The sequence below is a fragment of the Cupressus sempervirens genome, chromosome 1, assembly GCF_028749045.1.
Source record: "Cupressus sempervirens isolate cs-2001-9-10 chromosome 1, ASM2874904v1, whole genome shotgun sequence".
Classification (NCBI taxonomy): domain Eukaryota; kingdom Viridiplantae; phylum Streptophyta; class Pinopsida; order Cupressales; family Cupressaceae; genus Cupressus; species Cupressus sempervirens.
Window position 1 is genome coordinate 483,045,218 of NC_143118.1, and position 12,980 is coordinate 483,058,197.

At 35.0% G+C, this 12,980-nt stretch overlaps 1 protein-coding gene across 2 annotated transcripts in view; it reads right to left on the reverse strand.

The window, feature by feature from the left end:
- Positions 1-1,269: 1,269 nt before the first annotated feature.
- Positions 1,270-12,980, reverse strand: part of TAP46 (2A phosphatase associated protein of 46 kD) — a 164,517-nt gene continuing 152,806 nt past the window's right edge. For both annotated transcript variants that reach the window (XM_089828606.1, XM_089828600.1), the window contains one exon: positions 1,270-1,818. In XM_089828606.1, the coding sequence (XP_089684732.1) occupies positions 1,584-1,818 (235 nt within the window). In that variant the 3' untranslated portion in view covers positions 1,270-1,583. The remainder of the gene's footprint in view (positions 1,819-12,980) is intronic.

A 12,980-nucleotide genomic window follows, 5' to 3' on the forward strand; every position in this document is an offset into this window, starting at 1 on the left:
AATAAAGGATATTTATGCCTCAGGTGGGGATGCTTCAATTGAGGAGTCAATGTAATAATAAAACGAGTGGTGATAGAAACATGGAGGGTAATTACAACCATTTGCAATAAGATCAGTTTGAGAATTCTACATATGGTGAGAGAAATTGGAGTGGTTATGGTTTTATTTATTCATTAAACAATAACCGATTAAGCTCAAAGAAAGGAGAGAACCTAATCACTCACTTTGTCGTCTCTCTTATGTACACCTAGATCCAGACAGGTTCTTTTGAAGTTGCAGTCATGCTGAATTATGTGGATAAATCAAATGGACATAGTGGTGTACCCCTAGATCTACTATCAACATTTGGAACCCAAGTTTGAGAGTGATGAGTATTTGGAAAGCATGGATGATCATGACGTAGAGGTGTAAACAAGGGATTTTTGTTTTTTGGTTATCAGCCTATCAAACTATCAACGTTTTAAATTTCAATATGTAATCCAATATCAAATATGTAGTCTGAAATCTTTGACACAATGGTATTTGCTCATTTGTTATGTTGAACATTACTGCCGTTCCTGTTTTGAAAGTTTATTGTCATGACATTTTCTATAAATCATTAGATTATATTACAAATGGCATCACCAATTATCTTGTCTCTTATTTTTCAAATATATACTGGTCTCCTAGCAACCTTGAATTTTAATTAGGGTAATGCCCAATGGATAAGAAACTATTAAATTATTAAATTAAATAATGATTGAAACAAAGAGTAACTTTCCTTAGTCCTAATTTATAAAAAATCTTGAATACAGAGTAATATCATAGGATCAATATTCATATACACATAAAGCTTTATGGTAATTGGTAGATGCATGCCATTAATTACTTTTTCTGTACCAACAATATTTTTGTTTATTTAACTCCATGAAAAATATGTTGCTCGCAGTCCCTCATCACAAATAGTAAGAATCAAGAGTAATGATTCCTTTTTGTGGTTCAGGATGATAACATATCATGGATCTCTAACACTTAAAGCATGTAGTCAGCTAACTTCCTTTCAGACAAAGAAATAGTTTTAAAGAGCTGAAATTTGACTTCATATTTGAACCTTGTATCTGCAGAAAAAAGCCATGTATTGACAAATGAGGCAAGTATGCAACTCAGACAGTAACAACCCTTGGTTGAAAAACATCGAATCCTTGGCTTTCTGAATCAATAGGCAAAAAATAACAATAGAGAAGCCACTCGCATGGATTCTGATCTAGTCCTAATAAACATCAAATCAGATGGGTAGGAATGCTAATAAATTATTGAATTAAATCATGACAAAAGTGGTGTCTTTTCAAGAGCAAAAATATGGCTCTCAACTTACAAGTATTTCAAAATAATAGAAAAGATCAATCAACTACAAGTACACATAGTAAACCAATAACCTATTTTTCCTACCACTCCTGCAAGAGGAGAAATAAAGTAGCCTACAGGTTTGAAAAAGCAAATACTGAGATGATGTTAGAAAACTCCTGCACAATGTTTAAGTTCATATTCGCAAAAGCTCTTCTTGATCTTCTATATGTATAAACACAACTTAATACCCTGCAGACTTAGCCACATGGAGTAAGCTTCTTGTTTCCAGCTCCTCGAGGGTTATCATCTTTCCAGTCATCCCAAGCCCTGGCCTTTTCTTCCTCGGCTTCATCACCATCTGTCACTTCCTTTTGACCATCTTTAAACCAAGAGGAATTAGCCTCTTCCAGATATTTTGCATTTTTCTCTTGCCACTTATTCATCATCTCCATTTCTCGCATTCCAGCCTCCTCAATACTCATAGTAGGCAGCCTGGAGGCATTACAGAGGCAGCAAAGACCAATATTCAGAAGAACTTTTCAATTAAATTGTGAGGATACAAAATGCTATTTTCCACATCTAAATCATTCTTACACATATTTTTTAGAAGTGCATGGTTTATTTCAACTGCTATTTACAATTACCATCTATGCTATTTCCAACATAACCAATGCTTTATAAGGTGAGGAAAAGCATGACTAGAACTTTGAATAAATTATAGAATGTTGAATTGAGCTAATCAAATTCTGCAGCAGAGCTTGAAAAAAAATTAATACCATCTTTAGCTCTTGCAGTAACAATAGAACAAGGGAGAGAAAATGCAGGATATGATTTGTTAGCAAGAAGTTTCTACCCGAACTAAAATGCAAACAAGAATGGCTAAAATAATATCATTTCAATTATCAGTCCTGCTGGTAAACTCCTAGGTTTCATTCAATTACAAATCTTAAAATCCAAGTTGTGGGGAGATGGGGGAATGTCCCCCCATTGTCCCAACATTACCGCTCAAGACCCTGTAAGTTCATCTCATAATTTTTAAGTACTGATATGGGACACAAGCATGCCCGATGGACAAGCCACTGAATCCACAAAAAAGTTTGAAAGAAAAAACAGAGACAAAAGTTTTGAGAGAGCCTGTTGAGCCAAGGCTTTTCCTCCTGATCTACAGTCTCAATCCCCATTTACCTAGTCATAGATCAGTTTCTATTGCCCATTTTTAAATTTTATGGCTGTCTCAAGTCAAACCCTAAGATGTCACATGTTGCAGTTTTCCAAGAGCATGTAATTGGTGAACCTACAATAACTTTATCAAATCAATTTGTTTTTCTTTTCCACACACCCTACCTGCATCTCTTTCCATTTTGTTTTGTGGTGCTTTGCAGCCAACAAACATGGCTAGATTAGAGATAGAAAAATGGCAAAGCACTCTTCTCCAAGTAACCTTAATTCCGCATGCATCATGGATGATCTGATCACAATGACCTGAGAATCTACAATAACAACCAAATTCATGGGTCCTTTTTCATCATAACAATTCTGGCCACTTTATCAGGAACATTATTCATAACCTAAACCTCCAAGGCTTGAACCTCAAATAGCAAATGCTTCGCGCTAATCTCTATGATCCATGTGTGGAGCACTAGCCAAGAAGTACAAAAGATGTCCACATCAGGTCTTGTCTATGGGGCATCTAAAACCCCATTTGTAGTGGTGGTTTTGTTGCTTTTTAATATCTTACAGTCGAAGCTGTTTTGATATTGTTTGAACAATTATTTTATATGAGAATAACCAAACTATTGTTTATACTAGAGTAATGTGACTCGCCGCGAGTCGGGCGAGTCACGCGAGCCAGCGAGTCACCACCTGGCAGCTGAGTCATAATGACCCGTGACTTGTGAGCGGCAAGTCAAGTGAAGTGACTCGCCTGACTCGCGAGTCACAACATGACTCGTGGGTCATGAGTAGGCTGACCCGGCCGCGGCAGCAAGAAATCGCGTGGCCAAAAAAAAAAAACTCGTAATTTTTTAATGTTTTCTTTTTCTTCTTTCTTATTCTTATAACCCTAAAAGGGCTTTCATAACACTCTTGTGAGAAGAAGAAAGAGAGAGAGAGATAGAAGAGAAATAGAGTGTCCTTGTTTTGCAACCAGCTAAAAGGAAGAGGAGAAAAGCTTGCATTTGTGACATTGGAGCTTGCATTTAGATCATCAAGGAGTTTATAGGAGCTCTTCTCAACATTTCCCAAAGCATTTGAAAGAGGTAAGAGTTGATTTTGATGATTTTGATAATTTTTTTCTCTATGCTTATGGGATTTTTGGATGAATTTTTTTTGTTTGTTTATGGGTTTTATTTTATTTTAGATCTTCATACAATACAATGCTTAAATGGTAATATTTGGTCTAAAATGTCTTATTGCAGCAACCTTTACATTTTTCCTTACTCATAATGTCTCCTGGAGGTAAAAAACCCAAGCTCTCTAAAGGCAATAAAAAAGATGAGTGTTGGAAGTACACCATAGACTTTCCGAGTAGAACTAAAACTCAAACAAAATGCCTATTTTGTAAAACCATTAATAGCGGGGGGATAAATAGATTGAAATACCATATTGCTGGCATATGCGGTCATGATACTGAGCCTTGTAGAGCTACAACTGTTGAGGCTCAACGTTTTTATTCTGTTGCCTTAGAAAAATATAAACAAGAAAAGGAATTTAAAAAAAAACAATTAGCAGAGTTAGCTCAGATTGGTTCTAATTCCCTTCAACGCTCATCTAGAAATGTTTCTGAGTTAGTAAGTTGTGTTGGAGAAGGTTCTTCCCTTCCCCCCTATCATTCTAGTGCTTCTGCTAGTCGTACTTCTTCTACATCTATTCCTTGCATTGCTAGTGGTGCTGCGGCTGCTGCCCCTTCTAGTCGTACTGGCTTTACCTTTCGTCCTAGAGTCAAAAAATCTAAGTTGGACAATTTTTTCGTACCGTATTCCACTCCTGGTGCACAACTCTCACTTGAGAGCTTGGGCTGGAATAGGGAGATACATGAAGCTAGAATAAGAGCAATTTGCAAGTTTTGGTTTTTCTACAACATTCCATTTATAGCAGCCGGGTACTTCAACTTCATTTATATTTGATTGTTTTACATTTTAAACTTTTAAGTTTTAAAATTTAAATTCAATTTTATACTTTTAACTTGATGTTGAAAATTTGAAATATGGTAATTAAAATGTTTTTATAAATGTAACAGGACTCCTTATTGGTAGGGGACGATTGATGCAGTTTCCATCTGTGGTGCGGAGTTTAAAGCCCCCACTGAAGATGAGTTGAGTGGCCCCCTCTTACTAGATATGGTTGAGGAGATGAAACTTGAGTTGGAGGACCATAGAAAGACTTGGAGCCAAAAGGGGTGTACCATTATGACGGATGGATGGACAGATGGGAGGAATAGGACCCTCCTAAATTTTCTTGTTTCTAGCGGAGGTAATTCATCATCCTCTACTTCTTGAAGTCTAAAATTTAATGTATTATTGAATAACAAAAATTTTGTTTTATTGACTATTGATTCTTGAATGATAATTATTGTTTAATTTTCACTTTCAGAATCCACCATGTTTTTGAGGTCTATAGATGCTTCCTCACATGTGAAAAATGCAAAATTCTAATGTGAGGCTATTAAGAAGGTCATACGGGAGGTGGGGGAAAAGAATGTTGTCCAAGTGGTGACTGATAATGCACCTAATTATGTTACTGCAAGTAAAATTTTAACTTCTAACTTTCTAAGTTCTTAAAAAATTGTTTTAGTTTTTCATTAAATTTTGAAAATTAAAAGTTTATTAATACATCAAAAATTTTCATTGTTTACTAACTAATTTAAAATTGCTGCAGGAAAACTTTTGATGAAGAGACACCCAAAAATCTTTTGGACTCTGTGCGACCCATTGCATCGACCTCATGTTAGAGGATATTGGCAAACTTGTATGGGTGAAATCATGTGTTGCTAAGGCCAAAAATCTTTGTAAGTTCATCTATAATCATGCCTTGGTCCTCAGCACTATGAGGCAATACACGAAGGGAAAGGAGTTGGCTAGTCCTGGTATCACAAGATTTGCCTCTAATTATATCACACTAAAATCCTTGCTAAGTTCAAGGTTAGCTTTGAGGTGCATGTTTGTTGGTCTAGAATGAAGTTCCTCCTCCTTTGCCACCAGCTCTACAGGGATAGATGCAACAAAATGCATTTATAATGATAAAGGTTTTTGGGAGCCATGTTCAAAGATTTTGAAGGTAATTTAAATTTTAAAGCTTAAATCTTAAAATTTTATAAATTAATTTATCTCATACGTATTTTTGTTTTATTTTCATTGTGCAACTTTGCAAACTTTCATCATTCACTAAATTGTTTTGTAGATCATTGAGCCCCTTGTAGCCCTCCTATGAGTTGCTGATGGCGAGAAGCCCTCTATGGGCTACATATATGAGGGCATGGATAGGGTCAAGGAGGCTATTAAGGCCAAATATGTAGGAGTTGAGGAAAACTATGGCCCTATTTGGGATATAATTGATAGGAGATGGCAAAATCAGCTTCATAAGCCCATCCACGTAGCAGCCTATTACCTCAATCCGGCATACCGTTTCCGTGAAGATTTCAAAGCAGATGAGGAGGTTCTTAGTGGCCAATACACTGTGATATCGAAGATAGCCACTAATGCCACAGATATATTGCTCGAGATGGATGCCTATAATAATGCATCAGGGCCCATTTTTTCAAGCCAAATTTGCAAAGGTTGTACAAAATTGCAGCCAGGTAAAAATTGCAGCTTAAGCCTTATACAATCTAATTTCTAAACTTCTAGCTTTAAATTTTAAAGTTCAAATTTTGAAATGAGATTAATATTTTTATCTTTTCCTTTTTTTCAAAATTCAGATAGATGGTGGCAAATGTTTGGGCCTTCAACCAAAAACCTTCAGCAAATCGCCATCCGCATCATGAGCCAGCCAAGTAGCGCTTCTGGATGTGAGCACAACTGGAGCATGTTCAAGCACATCCACTCGAAGAGGCCTAACAAGTTGTCTGTGGAGAAAATGAATAGGCTCGTCTTTGTACATTACAACCTACACATTAGGACCAGGGAGATTTTGGATAATGACACCTCTCTGATTACTCTAGAGGAGGTTGATCCAGAGTCTGAGTGGATCACTAAGGCTACTAATCCTGTCTTTGATGATGAGGACCTACAGTGGGTTGACCAAGCAGATAGAGAGGGCCAGGCTGAGGTTGTGGCTATGGCAGTAGAGGACCAGAGAGCTCCAATTGTTCCTAGTGGCATCTCATAGGCATTGGCAGGGCCAGAGACTACAGTTGATCCTAGTGGCACCTCACAGGCATTGGCAGAGCCAGACACTATAGTTGATCCTAGAGGCACCTCACAAGCTGATGCTATAGCTAATCAGTCATCCAAGACCTACCTTAGACACCTTACTAAGAGGCATTTTATAGATTCTATTGAGCCTAAGGTTAAGGTTGAGGTTGAGGTTGGGGATGAGGATGAGGATGACAATGAGGATGAGGATGATGATGAGGACTCCGACTAGGAGCCATAGCTATAGTCTTGTTTTAACTTTTTGTTTAACTTAATATATTATCAGAATTTGGAACATTTGATGATGACTACTGAATCTTGATATGTTGGATTTCATAATACATATACATTTTGATGGGTTGCATGGATTTATCATTTTATATATGATTCTATGTTTTACTTTTATAATATTTCCTTCAACTACTGTTTAAACTTTAATTACTAGTAATATAGTATTTAGCAATTTACCTTTGTAGTATTGTACTTCTGTAATCGATGTATGTTTGAATTTTAAGTTTTAAGTATGTGCATTATGATCAAATCATCTTCTATTTAATGATGTTATTGTGTCTTTAAGCTTTATTCAATAATGGGTGCATGGAATGTTCTTTAAATCCTAAAATATCTCAAAATTTTGAGGTTTTTTCACTTTGCCAATTCACCACCGAGTCATGTCCAAGTCCAAGCCAAGTCACGAGTCAAGTTACCCTTGCCGAGTCCGAGCTGAGTCCGAGTCACATTACTTTGGTTTATACTATTACCTTTCCTACCACTGTCTATGGAGATCTAATATATACAAAAGGAAAAAAAACTATCAAGGGTGTTATCATGATACATACAAGGGTATTTTGTGGATCTCTTTGTGGCTATAATTGTTAAGTGGGTATGCCAGTGATCTCTCCTAAAGGAAAATCTTCTATTTTTCCTTTTGATTGGACTTTTATTCCACTAACAGTGTAGTAAGTATTAGGCTCTTTCACTAGAACTCATGATTGCAAAGTAAATGGCTCTGCATAATCTTAGCGTTTTTTGAGTGTTCACAGTTCGTTCATGTTGTAAATCAAGTTTCCAAGACAAGCAAAACAAGTGAGAGCATTTAAGATCTCTAAGGATGTTGTCTGTTAGTTTTTTGGGAACGTTATAAATGTACTAAGCACTGCCTATTTGGTATGTATTTTCCAATTGCAGCAACCTCTTATATTTATAAGAGAAAGAGAGAATATGGGACATGTATATTCATCAACATAATTAAAATCTCTTAGTTACATATTATATATTATAAATATATAATATCTCTTAATATAAATATTATATATGTATACATAAGTTTATATATATCAACACATCAACACTCCCTCTTAGCTAAGGAGGATAAACACATAACCATATATTAACTCAATGTAATATACGAATATCTTTGATTAGAAGATATTCAACAAATTAATATCACATTTGATATCAAGAGTATATATCAACACATGATATTCACCAAATACTCAATTAAGGTTTGATGTCACATCTGATATCCTGAGTCTTGGTCTCCTAGAATATTGACATTTGATATCCACCAAGTACACAAAATGTTTTGATATCACATCTGATATCATAAGTACTGGTCTCCCAGAATGCATGATATTCATGAATTACTCAAAAATGTTTGATATCACATATGATATCATGGGTATTGGCCTCCCAAAATATCAATGATATTCACCAAATACTCTAAGTAATGGCCTTCCAGAACACCAAGTCGCATGATATTCACCAAGTACTCTATTAGTAATGGCCTTTCAGAACATCAAGACGCATGATATTCACCAAGTACTCTGTGTAATGGCCTTCCAAAATATCAATATGCATAACATTCACCATGTACTCAAAAAAATGTTTATAAGGTATGTGCATATGCATTCTCATAATGTTGATCATATAAGCATCCACTATGCAAAGAATAATCTATCATGATCTGCATAGACATCGTAAGATATCCATCATAATAAAAAATTAAGTTATTGTAAGATCATCACCTTTCAATAACTTTTGCGAATACAAGTGACATCATTTCAAAATCTTCATTTCCTCATGATGTACACAGGGGGTCGGCCCATTCAAATCACAGTCATGAGGTATATTCATGAATCGTGGTCCTCTTTAACTGCTACAATTTATTGATCAATGGCGAATCCATCTCAACATGATTTACCCCCTCTAAATCAATATGACCAAGATCATCAAAGGTTGACTAAATCATACCCTCTATTTGCTCCCTCTCTTTCAAGGTTGCCTCTTGTGAAATGTTAAGCTCCCTATAATTCTCACCCTCCCTCTTCCTGCAATAACATTCTCGAAGGAAAAGATTAAGACACATAGCTCGTATAGAAATAAATAAGAATGTTAACATTAATTAGAATTTTAGTAATTTAACTCGTGCTTATTACTAACAATAGCATAAATGATTGTAACATAACTCATTATTTTATATTTTCAATAATGTTAGTATGATAACAAAATACTTAATCTTTTACTTGTCATACTCCCATAATGGATCTCACAAACATTATATCATATTATTAAATATCATTTTGAAATAAAATGTCATCATTTCCTTGCAATAACAAATTTTTACCATAATATGTTAATAATGCAAAAAAAAAAATTTAAAATTTCATAACATCAAAGGAAACAAAATTTCATTTATGCACTTCCATACTTACCTGACGGGTTCAAGCACCTAATGTTAATAACAAATCCCCTTGTGTTGTAGACTTCCTCAATTACATTTATTGGGATAAATGGGTGGGATTAATGAATGGGGTCACCATATCCATCTCGTGGTTTGGAAGCCCTATGCAGTTTTAATGAGTTTTCAGTCCATTTGATGCTTATATCATCCACATGGACATCAATACAAAGAACACTTAAATTATATTCCACCTTATAAACACGTATGTATTTATTACCATTAATTTTCCCTTATTAACTCATCGTAGTTTCATTTGTATGACAAGTTATACCAGAGCATTTCCACCTTTATGTCAAGTGATAATAGATAGGGAGCCATCCTTTTTCCCTTCACGTGTGGTTCATTGCCACCTTTATGCATGGTGGGCCATGGTGGAATGCTTTCTACCCAACCAAATAAATGAATCATGAGTGTTTTCTACTTGTTTTTCGCAAACTCCTACTCATTAGCACTATTATATATACTTGCTTTTAGAAAAGTTTTATACCCTTGTAGCATCCATGTCACCCTCATTGGCAATTTAGAGCGTAAGTACAATGGGTTCGCATAATTCTTGCATTCACATGGTAGTAGAGATGTAGATCTCCGTTAAATCCAAACTCAAAAACAATTTGGACACATTGTTGTACAAGTAATTATACTATATTCCTGTTCTTGGATCAGTTCTCAAAACCCTATATTTTAATGATCATGTACCTTAGCTCTATCACCTACAATATATACTTTATCTTCCTTAGAATATTGTTCCCCTTTCGAATGTTTTTCTAACTTTACGAATGCATGGAGCCCACTATACTCTTTACCTTTAATGGAATTTTTTTTAATATATATGCGGCACGAAGTCTCATCCCCTACTTGACATTGTGTGTATGCACTGGAAGTGCTAGTCTGCTTCTTTGTACTTCCCTTGAATTTACATGGTACCTTTACATAGGGTCCACGTTGTACTTCATTCAAGCAATGTATGCCAAGGTTTATGGTTTAGAGTGAGTCTCATCTCTTGGTTTGGTCTCCTATTCCACGTAACCTGTTATTGTTGGTCGTTGCCTTTATTTCTTTGTTTGTAACACTATGTCCTTTCCCATCGATCAAATCCCATGTAGTAGGCATTTGCATGACACACACCTTGTTTAATAACTATTGTCTTATCTCCATCCTTATTCCATGTCACGTCTTCTAACACATTTGCAAGAACAATTATGAAAGGAGTGATTCTAAATCCATTTTATCCGTTGATATGTTTTCTTGTCTTACATTTTATTAACTTGGGAAACAAGGTTATGTTTAATGTTCAATCTCTATGCAATAAAACGTGTAAATGGCTTGCCTAAAATGTCAACCTAGAATGTCAATCGTCCTGTAGCTTGCAAACTCTTTTCTAAGGTACTCGTAGACTATGGTCTAAAATGTCATGCAAAATTCACAAGCCTTTTATTCTCTTATGTTTGCAGCCTGCTCTAATAACATGTTATTTTTTGGGATCGCTGCAAATGTACTAAGCACTGCCTATTTGGTATGTATTTTCCAAGTGCAGCCACCTCTTATATTTATAAGAGAGTGAGAGAATGGACATGTCCCTTCATGGGACATAATTAAAATCTTGTAGTTGTTTATTATATATTATAAATATATAATATCTCGTAATATGATATTATATATGTATATATAAATATGATATTATATATGTATATATAAATATGATATTTTATATATATATATATATATATATATCTTGATGTAATTTATTCAAGTGAAGCTACAAAAAATCAACATTGTCTTCGACTTGATCCGTTGATTCAATTTAATTTTCTTCAAGCTACTCTTCTCCAGTCACATTGCAAAACCCTGATTGGTGTTGCAACACAAAAGGAACCACTAGTAGAGGGTGATGATCTTCCCAAAACTCTCTATTTCATTGAATATAAATTCAAGCCCCATACATGAGAGTGTTTAGGGATTCATAGTTAATTGCACATCAATTTTCTATGGCATATTAGAACAACTGAGAGCAGTCATAGCCCTCTACAGATGGCATCTTGAATTTGTTCTACTAGTTCAATTTTGTTTTCATCAGAGCTATCCCTCCCATTTACATTGAAAAATCTTAAGTTTGTAGTGGTAATACATAACAAACCTCCAATGATGGGTGTTCATCCTGTTGGTTCCCAAAACCGCAGATTGGAAATCCAAGAGCCTACCACTTCTTCGATAGGATTCGGCAATCAGCTCTAGCCAACGAACGGGAATACTGCTCAATTCCCCTACACTTCAGGCTCTGCTACACCTGGGCGGGTAAACCTTCTCCTCTAACATGATCACTTGGCTTAGAGCTTTTCTAAAGTGGATTTAAGCTTTGGAGTTCTCCGGCTAGCAAGGTCCTTGAACTCGATGAAACTGAAACTGAATGTTGAGTACTTGAAATAATTGAATGTTTTGTATAACTTTTGTTTATAATGAATTTGATGCTTGTAGGAAGGAAGATATAGATTTTCTGACTTCAATAATAGAAAAACCAGTGCCTTTGCTCATCCAAGCAATAGAGTCAACTTTAGTGAATTTTCACATACAACTTCATAAAGTTCTTATGCACTTATACTGCCAACAATTAAATAATCAAGATGTGACAGACTAAATATTATGCAATCTTAATCTAGTCCAGATTGAATTTTAACTACTTTGGTAGGGAGACAAACTATACATAGATATGGAAACAATTAAATATTTCACAATATCTGTGATGATCAAATTTAAAATTCTAAATGACCATGTCCACTTAACCGACATTTAAATTGTATACAGAATAGTTAGAAAGGACGATTCATCTGCAGTTTAAATCTCCACGCCTTCTAACAATAAACAAAAAAAAAATTATTTTATTATAAAAATAAAATAATAGAATTTATATTAAAAATTGAGCCCTTCTTCCTCCATACAAGTATATATAAAATGCTCTTTTTTTTTAATGTGAATCTCGAATGTGTCTTATTTTCTTGTCTATTTTCTAACCTTATTTATATCTTCTCCAATGACCATGCCCTTTCAATTCAAAGGTCATATCTTTTCTAAAACACAATTTGTTCCTTCCTTCTATATAATCGCACCTCTTTAGTAAATCACTTTCCCATAGTAAACTTGCAACCTTTCAAAATTAATTGGAAATTATAGGCACATTATAAGTTGTTAAACTTTAATGTGATCCCTTGTTTTAAAACGTAATTGCTCCTGTCGAAATAAAAAAGTATTACCGCCTTCATAGGTGGATAAATAATTATTTTATTTGCCTCTTTCGCTGATGACCATTTCTTATGCCGTACATACTTTCTTCGGGTATATTTTCGAAAGTCATCCCCTTAGGTCCTGTTCATGGATAAATACACATATGCTTGAACCAGGGCCAACGTCTTCCATACTATAATTTCATTAATCATGTGCAGGAATTAGGACAGGCATGAGACCCTATTCATTCACTCATTCGCTCTATTCGGTTTCAAAGTTTTCTCCATTGGATATTGTTATTCTTTTAAGGCTTTCAGCATCATCTTCTATGGTTTTATTCTTCC